Genomic DNA, 18,351 nt, shown 5'->3' with positions numbered 1-18,351 from the left:
TTTCCAGGATGAATTTGCAGGAATCCCAAAAATCCCCAAATCCCCAAAATCCCAAACTTTTTGGGAGGAATCCCAAAATCCCAAATTTCAGGATTTCCCATCTCCCCTCCCCCCAGTGACACCGATGGCTCTGCAGGGACTTTATTGGGGTTTGGGGACATTTGGGGACATTTGGGGTCACAGAGGTCACATGGGGTCACAGAGGTCACAGGGAGGTCACAAAGGTCACATGGGGTCACAGGAAATCCAGGGAAAGTTCCGGAAAGTTCCGCGGGGAATCCATGGGGAGAGAGTGACTCAGATCCCTGTGGGGACAGAAGGGCTGGCTGTCACCTTGTCACCTCTGTCACCAGTGGTGTCACCAATAGTGTCACTCTGTGTCACCCAGTGTCACCTGTGTCCCCAACAGTGTCACCTTGTCACCTGTGGTGTCACCAGCGGTGTCACCTGTGTCACCCTGAGCCACCCAGTGTCACCTGTGTCACCCACAGTGTCACCTGTGTCACCAGCAGTGTCACCTGTGTCACCAGCAGTGTCCCCAACAGTGTCACCTTGTCACCAACTGCGTCACCAACAGTGTCACCAGCAGTGTCATCAACAGTGTCACCAATGGTGTCACCCTGAGCCACCAGTGTCACCTTGTCACCAACAGTGTCACCACCACTGTCACCCTGAGCCACCCAGGGTCACCAACAGGGTCACCTGTGTCTCCAGCAATGTCACCTGTGTCACCAACAGTCACCCTGAGCCACCCAGGCTCACCTTTGTCACCAACAGCGTCACCAACAGTGTCACCCTGTCCCCAGCAGTGACCCCACTGTGCCACCCAGTGCCACCCTGAGCCCTGCGGTGTCACCCAGTGTCACTGTTGTCCCCAACAGTGTCACCCAATGCCACCCTGAGCCACCCAGTGCCACCCTGCTCTCAGCAGTGTCACCCAGTGTCACCACCCCTGTCCCCACAGCCACCCCTGCAGTGCCACCCCTGTCTCTGTCACCCCCCAGTGTCACCCCCAGCACCACTCTTTGTGTCACCCCCTCGGTGCCACCCTGTCCTCGGTGCCACCCTGTCCTCGGTGTCACCCTGTCCCACTCTCCCCTCACAGTGTCACCCTGTCCCCAATGCCACCCAGTGTCACCCCCTCAGTGTCACCCTCTCCCCAGTGCCACCATGTCCCACTCCACTCCCCAGTGTCACCCTGTCCCCAGTGCCACCCAGTGTCACCCTCAGTGCCACCCTGTCCCCACAGTGCCACCCTGTCCCTGATGTCACCCTGTGTCCCACTCTGCCCCTGTGTCACCCTGTCCCCCCCAGTGCCACCCTGTCCCTGGTGTCCCACAGTGTCACCCTGTCCTGCCAGTGACCCCGCTGTCCCCTCAGGTGTCACTCTGTCCCCACAGTCACCCCTGCAGTGCCACCCCTGTCCCTGTCACCACACCATGTCACCCCCAGCACCACTCTCAGTGTCACCCTGTCCCCCCTGAGTGTCACCCTGTCCCCCCAGTGCCACCCTGTCCCTGGTGTCACCGTGTCACCCCCTCCGTGTCACCCTGTCCCCAGTGCCACCCTGTCCCCTCAGTGCCACCCTGTCCCACTTTGTCCCTCCAGTGCCACCCTGTGCCCAGTGCCACCCTGTCCCCCCCTGAACGTCACTCTGTCCCCTCAGTGTCACCCTGTCCCACTCTCACCTCCCAGTGCCACCCTGTCCTCGGCGTCACCCTGTCCCACTTTGTCCCTCCAGTGCCACCCTGTCCCTCTAATGCCACCCTGTCCCCAGTGCCACCCTGTCCCCCCCGTCCCCCCGGTACCCCCCTGTCCCTCCAAGTGCCACGCTGTGTCACTCCCCTGTCCTCTCTCACCCCCCAGTGCCACCCCGTGTCACCCCTTTGGTGCCACCCTGTCCCCCCAATGTCACCCCATCCCCACTGTCCCTGCTGTCCCTGCTGTCCCTCCAAGTGCCACCCTGTGTCACCACCCTGTCCCCGCTGTCCCCACAGTGTCCCTTTGTCACCCTGTCCCCCCTGTCCCCGCTGTCCCCCCAATGCCACCCCTGTCCCCCCTGTCCCCGCTGTCCCCCCAATGCCACCCCTGTCCCCGCAGTGTCCCCTTTGTCACCCTGAGCTGCCATCGCCTCCTCGGAGTTCAGATCACCTTCTGCCCCTGGGGACAAAGGGACAGTGATGGGACCCCGAAATGGGACACTCCGAATTGGGGAAAATGGGAACACGAAATGGGAAACCCCAAAATTGGGAACCCTGAAATTGGGACATCCCTAAAATGTGGAGACTCTAAAATGGGGAACCCTGGGACCCCAAAATTGGGAATCCCGAAATGGGGAGACCCTAAAATTGGAAACCCCAAAATTAGGAGACTCTAAAATGGGGAACCCTGGGACCCCAAAATGGGAAACTCCGAATCTTGGAACTCCCAAAATGTAGGGAACCCCCAAAATTGGGACATCCCTGGGACCCTAAAATGGGGAACCACCGAACTGGGAACCCCAAAATGTGGGGAACCCCAAAATGAGACAGTGCTGGGACCCTGAAATGGGGAACCCCAAAATGGGACAGTTCTGGGACCCCAAAGTGGGAGATTCCAAATTGGGAGACCCTAAAATGGGGAACCCCGAAATTAGGAACCCTGAAATGGGAACATCCCTGGGACCCCGAAGATTGGGAGACTCTGAAATGGGGAACCCTGGGACCCCAAAATGTGAATCGTGAAATGGGGAACCCTGAAAGGGACAGTGCTGGTCCCCAAAATGGGCAACCCCTAAAACGGGGAGAGCCCGAGGAACCCCAAAATTTGGAACCCCAAAACTGGGAGCCCCGAATTGGGGAACTCTGGAATGGGACAGTGCTGGGAGCCCAAAATTGGGAGAACCTAAAATGGGGACATCTTTGGGATGCCAAAATGGGACACTGCTGGAACCCCAAATTGTGGGGGAACCCAAAATGGGGAGACCCCGAAATTGGGAGACCCTAAAATGGGGAACCCCGAAATTAGGAACCCTGAAATGGGGACATCCCTGGGACCCCCAAGATTGGGAGACCCTAAAATGTAGAGACTCTAAAAATGGGGAACCCTGGGACCCCAAAATGTGGGGAACCCCAAAATGTGAATCGCGAAATGGGGAGACCCTAAAATGGGGAACCCTGAAAGGGACAGTGCTGTCCCCAAAATGGGGAACCCCTAAAATGGGGAGAGCCCGAGGAACCCAAAATGTGGGGAACCCCAAAATTTGGAACCCCAAAACTGGGAGCCCCAAATTGGGGAACTCTGGAATGGGACAGTGCTGGGAGCCCAAAATTGGGAGACCCTAAAATGGGAGACCCTAAAATGGGGACATCTTTGGGATGCCAAAATGGGACACTGCTGGAACCCCAAATTGTGGGGGAACCCAAAATGGGGAGACCCCCGAAATTGGGAGAGCCTAAAATGGGGAACCCCAGAATGGGACACTGCTGGGAGCCCAAAATTGGGAACCCCAAAATGTGGGGAACCCCGAAATGGGGACATCCCTGGGACCCCAAAAATGAGGAACCCCAAAACTGGGAGACCCTAAAATGGGGAACTCCAAAATGGGACACTGCTGGGACCTCAAAATGGGAAACCCCCCAAGACTGGAAGACCCTAAAATGTGGAGACACTAAAATGTGGAACCCTGGGACCCCAAAATTCAGAAGCCGAAATTGGGACACCCCCGAAATGGGGAACCCCAAAATGTGGGGAAGCCCAAAATGGAGACCCCCAAATTGGGGGACCCTAAAATGGGGAACCCCGGAATTGGGACATCCCTGGGACCCCAAATTGGGAACCCCAAGACTGAGAGATCCTAAAATGTGGCGACCCTAAAATGGGGAACCCTGGAACCGGGAGACCCAAAATGTGGGGAACCCCCAAAATGGGAAACCCCGAATCTGGGAACCCCAAAATGTGGGGAACCCCGACATGGGACACTACTGGAACCCCAAAATTGGGAAGCCCGAAATGGGGAACCCCACGACTGGGAGACCCTAAAATGGGGAACCCCAGAATTGGGACCTCCCCAAAATGTAGGGAACCCCGAAATGGGATACCCTCAAATTGGGAGAGCCTAAAACTGGGCATCCCTGGGAACCTCAAAATGTGAGAACCCCAAAACTTGGAACCCCGAATTGGGAGACCCTAAAATGAGGAACCCCGAAATGGGGAACCCCAAAATGTGGGGAAGCCCGAAACTTGGGAGACCCTAAAATTGGAAACCCCCAAATTGGGAGACTCTAAAATGTGGAGACTCTAAAATGGGGAACCCCCAAAATGGGAACCCCGAAACGGGAAGACCCTAAAATGGGGAACCCGGAATTGGAACGCCAAAATGTGGGGAACCCCGAAATGGGGAGACCCTAGAATGGGGAACCCCAAAATGGGACAGTGCTGGAACCCCACAATTGGGAGACCCTAAAATGGGGAACATCCAAAATGGGGAACCCCAAAAAATGTGGGGAACCCCAAAATGGGACCCCCGAAACTGGGAGACCCTAAAATGTGGAACCCCGAAATGGGGACATCCCTGGGACCCCAAATTGGGAGACCCCAAAATTGGGAGACCCTAAAAATGGGGAACCCCAGAATGGGACAGTGCTGGGACCCTGAAATGGGGACATCCCTGGGACCCCCGAATTGGGAACCCAAAATGGGGAGACCCTAAAATGGGGAACCCTGGGACCCCAAAATTTGGAACCCTGAAATGGGGACATCCCTGGGACCCCAAAAATGAGGAACCCTGAAACGGGGACCCCAAAATGTGGAGAACCCCAAAATGAAGAACCCCGAAACTGGGAGACCCTAAAATGGGGAACCCTGGAATGAGACAGTGCTGAGAGCCCAAAATGTGGGGAAGCCCAAAATGGAGACCCCCCAAATTGGGGAACCCTAAAATGGGGAACCCCGAAACTGGGAAATCCCTGAGACCCCAAATTGGGAACCCCAAGACTGGGAGACCCTAAAATGTGGAGACTCTAAGATGGGGAACCCTGGGACCCCAAAATGGGGAACCCTGGAACAGGGAGACCCAAAATGTGGGGAACCCCCAAAAGCGGAACCCGAATCTGGGGAACCCCAAAATGTGGGGAACCCCAAAATTTGGAACCCCGAAATGTGGGGAACCCCAAAATGGGGAACCCAGGAACCGGGAGACCCAAAATGTGGGGAACCCCCAAAAGCGGAACCCGAATCTGGGAACCCCGAAATGTGGGGAACCCCAAAGTTGGGAACCCCGAAATGTGGGGAACCCCAAAATTGGGAACCCCGAATCGGGGAACCCCAAAATTTGGAACCCCAAAATGGGACACTGCTGGAACCCCAAATTGGGAGCGCCTAAAATGGGGAGCCCCGAAATGGGGACATCCCTGGGACCCCCAAATTGGGAACCCCAAGACTGAGAGACCCTAAAATGTGGCGACTCTGAAATGGGGAACCTTGGGAGCCCAAAACTGGGACATCCCTGGGACCCTAAAATGGGGAACCCTGGAACCGGGAGACCCAAAATGTGGGGAAACCCCAAAATTTGGGGAACCCCAAAATGTGGGAACCCCCAAAATGGGAAAACCCCGAATCTGGGAACCCCAAAATATGGGGAACCCCCGAAATGGGACACTGCTGGAACCCCAAAATTGGGAATCCCGAATTGGGAGAGCCTAAAATGTGGAGACCCAAAACTGGGAACCCCAAAATGGGACACTGCTGGAAGCCCAAAATCTGGGGAACCTCAAATTGGGAACCCCGAAATGGGGACATCCCTGGGACCCCAAAGTTGGGAACCCCAAAACAGGGAGACACTAAAATGGGGAGCCCCGAAATGGGGAACCCCGGAATGGGGAACCCCGAAATGGGACAGTGCTGGGAGCCCAGAATTGGGAACCCCAGAATTGGGATACCCTAAAATGGGGAACATGAAATTGGGAACCCCAAAATATGTGGAACCCCGAAATTGGGAGAGCCTAAAATGGGGAACCCCGAAACTGGGAAATCCCTGAGACCCCCAAATTGGGAACCCCAAGACTGGGAGACCCTAAAATGTGGAGACTCTAAGATGGGGAACCCTGGGACCCCAAAATGGGGAACCCTGGAACAGGGAGACCCAAAATGTGGGGAACCCCAAAATCGGAACCCGAATCTGGGAACCCCAAAATGTGGGGAACCCCAAAATTTGGAACCCCGAAATGTGGGGAACCCCAAAATTTGGAACCCCGAAATGTGGGAAACCCCAAAATTTGGAACCCCGAAATGTGGGAAACCCTAAATGGGACACTGCTGGAACCCCAAATTGGGAACCCCAGAACTGGGAACCCCAAAATCTCGGGGAACCCCGAAATGGGGAGACCCTAAAATTGGGAGACCCCAAAATGTGGAGAGTCTAAAATGGGAACCCTGGGACACCAAAATGTGGGAAACCCCAAAACTGGGACATCACTGGGGCCCCGAAATGGGACACCCCCAAATTGGGAGACCCTAAAACGGGGCATCCCTGGGACCCCAAAATTGGGAACCCCAAAATTGGGGAACCCCGGAATAGGACAGTGCGGGAACCCCAAAATTGGGGAACCCTAAATTGGGGAACCCTGGAACCCCAAAATGTGAGGAACCTCCCAAAAATGGGGAACCCCTAAACTGGGGAACCCCAAATTGGGAGACTCTAAAATGGGGACCCACGAAACGGGGTAACCCTAAAATGGAGAACCCCGGAATGGGACATCCCTGACACCCCAAAATGGGGACATCTCAGGGACCCTAAAACAGGGAACCTGGAAATGTGGGGAACCCCGAAACTTGGAGCCCCTAAAATGTGGAACCGCGAAATGGGGACATCCCTGGGACCCCCTACTGGGAACCCCAAAATTGGGAGACCCTAAAATGGGGAACCCCAAAATGGGAGACCCTAAAATGGGGAACCCTAAAATGGGGAACCCGGGAACCCCAAAATGTCGGGAACCCTGAAATGGGGACAGCCTAAAATGGGGAGATCACGGGAACCCCCGAAATGGGACGACCCGAAAATGGGGAATCCCAGAATGGGACACTGCTGGAACCCCGAAATTGGGAGACCCTAAAATGTGGAGACTCCAAAATGGAGGAACCCTGGGAACCCCAAAATGTGGGGAACCCCAAAATGGGGAACCCAAAATGTGGGGAACCCCGAAATGGGGAACCCCAAAATGTGGGGGAACCCCGAAATTGGGAACCCCGAAATTGGGACACCCTAAATGGGGACCCCCTGGGACTCTAAAATGGGGACCCCCCCATATTGGGAACCCCGAAATTGGGAGACCCTAACATGGGGAACCCCAAAATGGAGAACCCCAAATTGGGAGACTCTAAAATGGGGAACCCTGGAATTGGGAACACCAAAATGTGGGGAACCCCGAAATGGGACACTGCTGGAACCCCAAAATGTGGGGAACCTCAAATTGGGAACCCCAAAATGGGGACATCCCTGGGACCCCCAAAGTTGGGAACCCCAAAACGGGGAGACCCCAAAATGGGGAACCCCAAAATTTGGAGCCCCGAATTGGGGAACCCCGGAATGGGACAGTGCTGGGAGCCCAAAATTGGGAACCCCAGAATTGGGATACCCTAAAATGGGGACATCCGTGGGAACCCAAAATAGGGAACATAAAATTGGGACCCCCAAAATATGTGGAACCCCGAATTGGGAGACCCTAAAATGGGAACACCCGAAATTGGGAGCGCCTAAAATGGGGAACCCCGAAATGGGGAACCCCAAAATGTAGGGACATCCCGGGAACCCCGAAATTGGGACACACCAAAATGGGAACCCCGAAACTGGGACATCCCTGGGTCCCTAAAAGGGGAACCCCGAAATGGAGAACCCCAAAATGTGAGGAACCTCCCCCAAAAGGGGAACCCCGAAACTGGGACACCCCTAAATGGGGAACCCCAAATTGGGAGCCTCTAAAATGGGGAACCCCAAAATGTGGGGAACCTCGAAACTGGGAGCCCCCCATTGGGAACCCCCGAAATTAGGACATCCCTGAGACCCCAAGATTGGGAGACCCTAAAATGGGGAACCCTGGGACCCTGTAATTGGGAACCCCGAAACTGGGGAGAGCCCTGGGACCCTAAAATGGGGAACCCCCAAATTGGGAACCCCCAAATTGGGAGAGCCTAAAATGGGGACATCCCTGGGACCCCCAAGATGGAAACCCTAAAATGGGGACATCTTTGGGACGCCAAAATGGGAACCCCAAAAAATGGGACACTGCTGGAACCCCAAAATGGGAGCGCCTAAAATGGGGAACCCAAAATGTGGGGAACCCCGAAATTGGGAGACCCTAAAATGGGAACCCCAAAATGTGGGGAACCCCCAAAAGGGGAACCCCGAAATGGGGAGACTCTAAAATGGGGAATCCTGAAATTGGGAGAGCCCAAAATGGGGAAAATTGGAACACGAAATGGGAAACCCCAAAATTTGGAACCCCAAAATGGGGAACCCCAAACCGCGGGGAGCCCCCGATTGGAGGAACACTCCCGGATTATGGGACACCCCAATAATGAGGCACCCCCGGTTTGTGGGACCCCCACCCCAATGAATGGCACCCCCAGTTAATGGGGTACCCCAATAATGGAACACCCCCAGTTTGTGGGGAACCCCTGGATTGTGGGGAACCCCGAGACAGTGGGGACCCCCAGTTTATAGGGAACCCCAGTTTAAAGGGCACCCCAGTTTATAGGGCACCCCCAGTTTATAGGGCACCCCCCGTTTCGTTTATAGGGCACCCCCAGATTTTGGGGACCCCCAGTTTTTGGGGACCCCCAGTTTTTGGGGACCCCCAGTAATGGGGCACCCCCGGTGAATGAGATCCTCCCGTTAATGGGGAACCCCAGATGGGAAACCCCGGTTTTTGGGGTACCCCAGTTTATGGGGTCAGCCCACCCATGGGACCCCCCGGTAATGGGGTCACCCCAGTAATGGGGTCACCCCACAGATGGGACCCCCCGGTTATGGGGTCACCCCAGGAAAGGCTCATTTGGGGGTCCTCATTGCCCCAAGGGTCAGGATTTGGGTCTGGGGGCTTTGGGGATTTGGGTCTAGGGGCTCAAGCGACTCTCAAGGTCAGGATTTGGGTCTGGGGGCTTTGGGGACAGCAGGGTTTGGGTCTGGGGGCTTTGGGGATTTGGGTCTGGGGGCTTTGGGGATCCCCAGGGTCAGGCTTTGGGTCTGGGGGATCTGGGCACAGGAGGATTTGGGTCTGGGGGCTCAGGGAACAGCAGGATTTGGGTCTGGGGGCTCAGGGATTTGGGTCTCAAGGTCAGGATTTGGGTCTGGGGCCTCAGGGGATTTGGGGTCTCAGGGAACAGCAATATTTGGGTCTGGGGTCTCAGGGGATGATTTGGGTCTGGGGTCTCAGGAATTTGGGGTCTCAGGGTCAGGATTTGGGTCTGGGGTCTCAGGGATTTGGGATCTCAGGGCACAGGAGGATTTGGGTCTGGGGTCTCAGGGTATTATTTGGGTCTCAGGGGATGATTTGGGTCTGGGGTCTCAGGGTATTATTTGGGGTCTCAGGGGATGATTTGGGTCTGGGGTCTCAGGGATGGTATTTGGGTCTGGGGTCCCAGCCCCCAAGGTCAATATTTGGGTATGGGGTCTCAGGGATTTGGGATCTCAGGGCACAGGAGGATTTGGGTCTGGGGTCTCAGGGTATTATTTGGGTCTGGGGTCTCAGGGATTTGGGGTCTCAGGGTCATGATTTGGGTCTGGGGTGTCAGGATTTGGGTCTGGGGTACGAATTGGGTCTGAGGTCTCAGGGGATGATTTGGGTCTGGGGTCTCAGGGGATGATTTGGGGTCTCAGGGGATGATTTGGGTCTGGGGTCTCAGGGTATGATTTGGGGTCTCAGGGGATGATTTGGGTCTGGGGTCTCCCCCCCCGCCGCTCTCACCCTCGCTGGACTCGCTGGATTGCGATGGAACATCCGGCAGGGGAGCTGGGGGGGGATGGGGACAGTGAGGGACACTGAGGGACACTGGGGAGACCCCCGAGAGAGACCCGAGAGACCCCAGAGACCCCAGAGACCCCGAGAGAGACCCGAGAGACCCCAGAGAGACCCCCGAGAGAGACCCCCGAGAGAGACCCCGAGAGAGACCCGAGAGACCCCAGAGACCCCAGAGAGACCCCGAGAGAGACCCCCGAGAGAGACCCCCGAGAGACCCCCGAGAGAGACCCCGAGAGAGACCCGAGACCCCCGAGAGACCCCAGAGAGACCCCCGAGACCCCCAACCCCTCCCCAGCACCCAGGGACCCCCCAGCACCCAAATCCCTCCCCAAATCCCCCTCCCCCACGCACTACCACTGCCCCCAGCACCCAGGACCCCCAAATCCCCCCCCAGACCCCCAAATCCCCCCCCAGCACCCAGGATCCCCAAAGCCCCCTCCCCCAAATCCCCCTCACCACCGCTGCCCCCATCATCCAGGACCCCCAAATCCCTCCCCAAATCCTCTCAGGACCCCAAATCCCCCCCAGGACCCCCAATCCCCCCCAATCCCCTCACCCACCGCTGCCCCCCCAGCCGCGCTGGGCGCTCGCTGAGCTCTCGGGGCTCCAGCTCGAGTCACCCTGAGGGTCACCCTGAGGGTCACCCTGGGGGTCACCCTGGGGGTCCCGAGGGTCACTCTGGGGGTCCCGAGGGTCATCCTGAGGGTCCTGAAGTTCCTGAGGGTCATCCTGGGGGTCCTGGGGGTCCCGAGAGGCCAGCGGGGACCCCGGCAGGGCCACTGACGTCACACCTGGGGGGACAGGAGAGTCCTGAGAGTCACCCTGAGGGTCCTTAGGGTCACCCTGGGGGTCACCCTGGGCGTTTTGGGGGTCCTGGGGGTCCTGAGTGTCACCCTGAGGGTCCTGAGTGTCACCCTGAGGGTCTTAGGGGTCCTGCGGGTTCTTAGGGTCACCCTGAGAGTGACCCCGAGGGTCCTGATTGTCACTCTGGGGGTCTTGAGAGCCTTGGGGGTCCTTAGAGTCACCCTGAGGGTCACCCTGGGGGTCCTGAGGGTCACTCTTTTCACCCCATTTTTGGGTTTTCCCCCCATTTTTGGGTTTTTGCCCCATTTCTGTGTTTCTTTTCCCCCATTTTTGGGTTTTTCCCCCCATTTTTGAGGTCTCTATCCCCATTTTTGAGGTCTCTATCCCCATTTTTGGGGTCTCCGTGCCTGTATTTGGGGCAGTTTTCCCCATTTTTGGGATATTCCCCCATTTGGGGAGTTTTTTCCCCCCAATTTTGAGGTCCTTTTCCCCATTTTTGGAGTTCTTTTCCCCCATTTTTGGGGTTTTTCCCCCATTTTTGGGATCCTTTCCCCCATTTTTGGGATCCTTTCCCCCATTTTTGGGATATTCCCCCATTTTTTGAATTTTTTTCCCCCCAGTTTTGGGGTTTTTTTACCCCATTTTGGATTTTTTACCCCATTTTTGGGGCAGTTTTCCCCATTTTTGGGGTTTTCCCCCCATTTTTGGGTTTTTTTCCCCGTTTTTGGGGTCTCTATTCCCAGTCTTTGGGGTCCTTTTCCCCATTTTTGGTTTTTTTCCCCATTTCTGGATTCCTTTTCCCCCATTTTTGGGGTTTTTCCCCCCATTTTTGGGATCCTTTTCCCCATTTTTGGGGCAGTTTTCCCCATTTTTGGAGTTCTTTTTCCCCCATTTTTGGGTTTTTCCCCCATTTTTTGGGTTCTTTTCCCCCATTTTTGGGTTCTTTACCCCATTTTTGGGGGTTTTCCCAATTTTTGGGTTTTTCCCCCATTTGGGTTTTTTCCCCCATTTGGGGTTTTTTTCCCCCATTTGGGGTTTTCCCCATTTTTGGGTTTTTCCCCCATTTTGGGGTTTTTCACCCCATTTTTGGGGTTTTTTCTGCCATTTGAGTTTAACCCCATTTTGGGTTTTTTTCCCCCATTTTGGGATCTTCTTCTCCATTTGGGGGTTTTTCCCCCCATTTTTTGGGGTTTTTCCCCCATTTTTGGGTTCCTTTTCCCCATTTTTGGGGTCTCTATCCCCATTTTAGGGGTCCCCATGCCCATTTTTGGGGCAGTTTTCCCCATTTTTGGAGTTTTTTTCCCCCATTTTGGGTTTTTCACCCCATTTTGGGGTTTTTACCCCATTTTTGGGGCTCTTTTCTGCACCATTTTTGGGATCCTTTTCCCCATTTTCGGTGTCCCCCTCCCCATTTTTGGGATCCTTTTACCCATTTTTTGGGTTTTCCCCCCATTTTTGAGTTTCTTTTCCCCCATTTTGGGTTTTTCCCCCCATTTTTGGGTTCTTTTCCCCCATTTTCACCCCATTTTTGAGATTTCCCCCCATTTTTGGATTTTTTACCCCATTTTTGGAGTTCTTTTTCCCCAATTTTTGGGGTTTTTTCCCCATTTTTGGGTTCCTTACCTTTTCCCAGGTGCTGCGCTGAGGTGCTCAGATCACCTGGGGGGCAAAGGGGGTCAGAGGGTTTTGGGGTCACAGGGAGGTTTTGGGGTCCCAGGGTTGTTTTGGGGGTTTTCGGGGGGGGCTTGGGGATTTCTGGGTTATTTTTAGGGTCCCAGGGTTGTTTTTCTGGAATTTTGGGGGGTTTGAGGTTATTTTTGGGGTCCTGGGGTTGGTTTTTTTGGGGTTTTTGGTGTTATTTTTGGGGTCCCAGGGTTATTTTTTGGGGGTTTTGGGTTATTTTTTGGGTCATTTTTGGGGTCCCAGGGTTGTTTTTTGGGGGTTTGGGGGATTTTGGTGTTATTTTGGGGTCCCAGGGTTATTTTTTGGGGTGTTTAGGGTTTTTTTGGGGGGTTGGGTTTTGAGGTTATTTTTGGGGTCCCGGTTGGTTTTTTGTTTTGGGGTTTGGGTTTTTTGGGGGTTTGGGGTTATTTTTGGGGTTCCAGGGGATTGTTGGGGTCCCGGGGTTATTTTTTTGGGGCTTTAGGTTGTTTGGGGGAGGTGGGTTTTGAGGTTATTTTTGGGGTCCAGGGTTGTTTTTTGGGGGTTTTGGTGTTGTTTTTGGGGTCCCAGGGTTATTCTTGGGGTCCCAGGGTTGTTTTTTGGGGGTTTTGGGTCATTTTTGGGGTCCCAGGGTTGTTTTTTGGGGTGTTTAGGGTTGTTTCATTGGGGGGGATTTGGGTTTTGGGGTCATTTTTGGGATCCCAGGGTTGTTTTTTGGGGTTTTTTTGGGGATTTTGGGGTTTTTGGGGGATTTTGGGGTTATTTTGGGGTCCCAGGGTTGTTTTTGGGGGTTTTTGGGTTATTTTTTGGGTTGTTTTGGGGTCCCAGGGTTATTTTTGGGGTTTTGGGTAATTTTTAGGGTCCCAGGGTTGTTTTGGGGGGTTTTGGGGTTTTTTTTTTAGGGTTTTTGGGTTATTTTGGGATCCCAGGGTTGTTTTTTTGGGGTTTTGGGCTCATTTTTAGGGTCCCAGGGTTGGTTTTGGGGGGATTTGGGAGTTTTGGGGGGTTTTGGGTTATTTTTTGGGTCATTTTTGGGGTCCCAGGGTTGTTTTTTGGGGGTTTTGGGGTTATTTTTGGGTTATTTTGGGTTATTTTTGGGTTATTTTGGGTTATTTTTGGGGTTATTTTGGGATCCCAGGGTTGGTTTTGGGGGGTTTTGGGTTATTTTGGGTTATTTTTGGGTTATTTTGGGTTATTTTTGGGGTCATTTTGGGTTATTTTTGGGGTTATTTTGGGGTCTCCCCTCCCTCCCTGCCTCACTCACTCTCTCCCGAAGCTTCCAGCCTGGAAGGACCTGATGGCTCTGGGGGGACAGAGGCGACTTTGGCACCCCAAAAATCATCCCAAAATCATCCCCAAATCACCCAAAATTTACCCCAAAAATACCCCAAAATCACCCTAAAATCCCCACAAAAAATGCCTCCAAAATCCCCCAAAAAATCCCCAAAAAATCCCCCAAAATCACCCTAAAATTCCCCCAAAATCACCCCAAAATCAGCCAAAATCGCCAAAAAAATCATCCCAATAATCACCCCAAAATCATCCCAAAATTCACCCCAAAAATCCCCCAAAAATTCTCCCAAAATCCCCCAAAAATCACCCTAAAATTCCCACAAAATCACCCCGAAATCAACCAAAAAATACCCAAAAATGCCCCCTAAATCCCAAAAAAATCCCCCAAAATCACCCTAAAATCACCCCAAAATTCTCCTCAAAAATTCCCCCAAAATCACCCAAATATCACACCAAAATCACCCAAAGCCCCCCAAAAAATCACCCAAAATCCCACCCAAAATCCCTCCCAAATCACCCCAAAGTCCCCAAAATCCCCCAAAACCCCCAAAATCACTCAAAAACCAAAAAACCCACCCAAAATCACCCTAAAATCATCCCAAAATCCCTCCCAAATCACCCCAAAGTCCCCAAAATCCCCAAAATTCCAAAGATCACCCAAAATCACCCCAAATCCCCCAAAAATCACCCCAAAATCCCTCAAAATCCCTCCAAAGTCCCCAAAATCCCCCAAAAATCTCCCAAAATCTCCCAAAATCACCCCAAAAAGTCCCCAAAGTTCCCCAAAACACCTGAAATCTCCCAAAATGTCCCTAAAATTTCCCAAAATCCCCAAAATCCCCCAAAATTCCCCAATCCTACCCGGGCTTTGTCCCTCAGCCGACAGAGAGACATCCAGGGGGGCTGAGAGAGCTGTGGGGACAGCGAGGGGACAGCTGGGGACGTTTGGGGTCATTGGGCACATTGGGGATGTTGGGGATTTGGAGACATCGAGGTGATATTTGGGGACATTGGGGACATTGGGGATGTTGGGGGTATTGAGGATGTTGGGGACATTTGGGGACAACATTGGGGACATTGGGGATGTTGGGGACATTGGGGGTATTGGGCAACATGGCATTGGGGACGTTGAGGTGACATTTGGGGACATTGGGGATATTGGGGACATTGAGGGAAATTTGGGGACATTGGGGACATTGAGGGTATTGGGGGCATTTTGTGACACTGGGGTGACATTGGAGTGGCACTAGGGTGACATTAGGGACATTGGGGACATTGGGGATATTGGGGACACTGTGGGGGACATTAGGGTGACACTGGGGACATTGCGGGGACACCGAGGTGACACAGTTGTCCCCAAGCCCTCCCCGCTCACCTTTGGCACTCGCGGTGAGCAAGAGCAGCAAGGTGACAACAGGGACAGCCGAGAGCCTGAGGGGACAGCGGGGTGGGGACATTGTCACCCCAGATGGGGACAGCTGGGACCCCAAATGGGGACATTGTCACCCCAAATGGGGACATTGGCACCCCAAATGGGGACAGCTGGGACCCCAAATGGGGACAGCTGCGACATCGAATGGGGACATTGTCACCCCAAATAGGGACAGCTGGGACCCCAAACGGGACCCCAAACGGGACATTGTCACCCCAAAGCAAACGTTGTCACCTCCCGGATCCCAAATGGGACATTGTCACCCCAAACGGGACATTGTCACCCCAAAGCGGCCATTGTCACCTGCCGGTCCCCAAACCCCTCCCGGGACCCCAAAGTGCTGCTGCCGAGGTCACTGAGAGCTCCTGCGACATTGAGAGCCACTGTCCCCTCTGTCCCTCTGTCCCCTCTGCCCGCAGTTTCCCCGCTGTCCCCATTATCTTGGGGGTCCCCATGTCCCACTCCTGTCCCAGGGGTCCCCACTGTCCCCCCTCTATTCCCGCTGTCCCCTCTGTCCCCTCTGTCCCCTCCATCCCGGGACTGTCCCCCCGCTATTCCTGCTGTCCTCGTGTCCCCTGTGCCCCGGGGATTCCCCCTGTCCCCCCTGTCCCCCCTGTCCCCACCGTCCCCTCTGTCCCCAGTTTCTCGGCTGTCCCCATTATTTTGGGGATCCCTCTGTCCCCCCCATCCCGGGGATCCCCATGTCCCCCCTCTATTCCCGCTGTCCCCTCTGTCTCCGGTGCCTCGGGGGTCCTCTTTGTCCCTCTGTCCCCCTTGTCCCTCTGTCCCTCTCACCGGCAGGACTCGCCCATCCCTACTCGGGGACGGAATCCTCCCTGTCCCCGCTGTCCCCTCTGTCCCCTCAGTCCTGTGACTCGCCCATGGCTGCTCAGTTGGGGGTCCCCACTGTCCCCACTGTCCCCTCTGTCGCCTCTGTCCCCTCTGTCTCTCTGTTCCCCAGTCCCCCGTCTCCCCTCTGTCCCTCTGTCTCCGGTGTTTCGGGGGTTCCCTTTGTCCCCCCTGTCCCCAGTGTCCCGGGGATCCCCTGTCCCCCCTGTCCCCCCTGTCCCCCCTGTCCCCTCTGTCCCCCCTGTCCCCTCTGTCCCCCCTGTCCCCCCTGTCCCCTCTGTCCCCTCTGTCCCCTCTCTGTCCCCTCTTTGTCCCTCTCACCCCCGTGACTCTCCCATGGCCGCTCGGTTCCGCTCGGTGCCGCCCGGGGCTATCCGGTACTGTCCGGTGCCGCTCGGCTCGGTTCCGCTCGGTGCTATCCGGTGCCACTCGGTGCCGCTCGGTTCCGCTCGGTTCCGCTCGGGTCTGTCCGACGTCGCCCGGTGCTGTCCGGTGCCTCCCGGTGTCACTCGGTGCTGTCCGAAGCTGTCCGGTGCCTCCCGGTGCCGCCCGGGCTGTCCGGTGCCGCCCGGCGCTGTCCGGTGCCTCCCGGTGTCACTCGGTGCTGTCCGGCGCTGTCCGGTGCCTGCCGGGCTGTCCGGTGCCGTTATAGCGGCTCGGGCCGGGGAGGGGCAGTGGCGCTCGGCCAGCCAATCCCGGCCGGTGCCGCTCGGTCCCGGGACTGCCCGGGACAATGCCGGACAACACCGGACACCGGGACCGGAACCGAACCGGGACCGCATCGGTATTGAACCGGGACAATGCCGGACAATACCGGACACCTGAACCGCTACCGAACCTGGACCGAATCGGCATTGAACCGGGACTGTCCGGGCCCAGCCCGCCGCTACGGTCCCGTCCCGGATAATGCCGGCCAGTTCTGGCCACCGGAACCGGGACCAGACCGGGACCGCATCGGTATTGAACCGGGACCGCACTGAAACCGCACCGGGACCGCATCGGTATTGAACCGGGAGTGCACCGGGACTGCACCGGCACTGCATCGAGGTCGCCTGAGTCACCGGGAATGCACCGGCATTGAACCGGGACCGCAGCAGGGCCGCACCGGGGTCGCCTGAGGCAGCGGAATGACACCGGCACCGGGCAGCGGCACTGCGGGCACCGGCACTGCGCTGGCACCGCACCGGCGCGGGGCAGCGGCACTGCGGGCAGCGCACCGGGACCGCAGCGGCACTGCACCGGGACTGCGGGCACCGGGACTGCAGCGGGAACTGACCCGACACTGCGGGCACCGGGACTGCAGCGGAGCCGCACCGGGACCGCAACCAGCACGGGGCAGCGGCGCTGCGGGCAGCGCACCGAGACTGCACCGAGACTGCACCGGGACCGCACTGGAACCGCACCGGGACCGCACCGGGGTCTTCTGAGGCTCGGGGAGCTGCACCGGCACTGCGGGCAGCGGGACTGACCTAAAACCGCACCGGGACTGCGGGCACCGCACCGGAACGGCATTGGGACCTCACCGGGACCTCACCGGCACTGCGGGCACCGCACCGGGACCGCACCGGCACTGCGGACACCGTGCTGAGGCCGCACCGGCCCGCAGCGACCCCGCAGCGCCCCGGGACTGCAGCAAGAACCGGCCCGGGTCACCCTGCGGCACCGGAACCGGGAACGGACTGGGAACGGACTGGGAACGGACTGGGGATGGGGAAGGGAAACTGGGAACGGGACTGCGGCACCGGAACCGGGAACGGACTGGGAACTGGGCCGCTCCTTGGTGCAGTCGGGAACCGGACTGGGAACGGGACTGGGAACGGCACTGCGGGCACCGGGACCTCACCAGGAACTGGGAATGGAAACTGGGAACGTGACTCTGGGACTGGGGATGGGCAACGGGACTGGGAACGGCACTGCGGCACCGGGACTGCACCGGGAACGGGCTGGGAACGGAAACTAGGAACGGAAACTGGGAACGGAAACTGGGAACGGAAACTGGGAACGGAGACTGGCACCGACAGCGGGACCGCAGCGGCACTGCGGCACCGGGACACCAAACCGGGAACCGGGACCCCAAACAGGGACCCCAAACCGGGACACCAAACGGGACCCCAAACCGGGAACCGGGACCCCAAACAGGGAACAGGGACACCAACCGCGACCCCAAACGGGACCCCAACCGGAACCCCAAACGGGACCCCAACAGGACCCCAAACCGGAACCCCAAACGGGGACCCCAAAGTGGGACCCCAAACAGGGAACCCCAAACCGAGATCCCAAATTGGGACCCCAAACAGGACCCCAAACCGGGACTCC

The 18,351-nt window shown here is 56.4% G+C and overlaps 1 protein-coding gene across 1 annotated transcript; it reads right to left on the bottom strand.

The window, feature by feature from the left end:
* Positions 1–131: 131 nt before the first annotated feature.
* LOC146442670 (uncharacterized) lies at positions 132–16,817 on the bottom strand. The gene is made up of 9 exons (XM_085049886.1): positions 16,357–16,817; positions 15,130–15,185; positions 14,616–14,666; positions 13,726–13,764; positions 12,423–12,458; positions 10,556–10,786; positions 9,942–9,986; positions 2,116–2,160; positions 132–305 (listed from the first exon to the last, which is right to left on the bottom strand). Exons 1-9 carry the CDS (start codon positions 16,815–16,817, stop codon positions 298–300), a joined length of 972 nt encoding a protein of 323 aa, XP_084906012.1. The 3' UTR covers positions 132–297.
* Between the last annotated feature and the right edge of the window lie 1,534 nt (positions 16,818–18,351).

The sequence above is a fragment of the Lichenostomus cassidix genome, chromosome 2 (assembly GCF_008360975.1).
Source record: "Lichenostomus cassidix isolate B80296 chromosome 2, HeHo_3.0, whole genome shotgun sequence".
In the NCBI taxonomy this organism is placed as follows: Eukaryota; Metazoa; Chordata; class Aves; order Passeriformes; family Meliphagidae; genus Lichenostomus; species Lichenostomus cassidix.
Note: the sequence above shows the minus strand (reverse complement) of the source record. Positions and strands in the feature narration are given on the sequence as shown.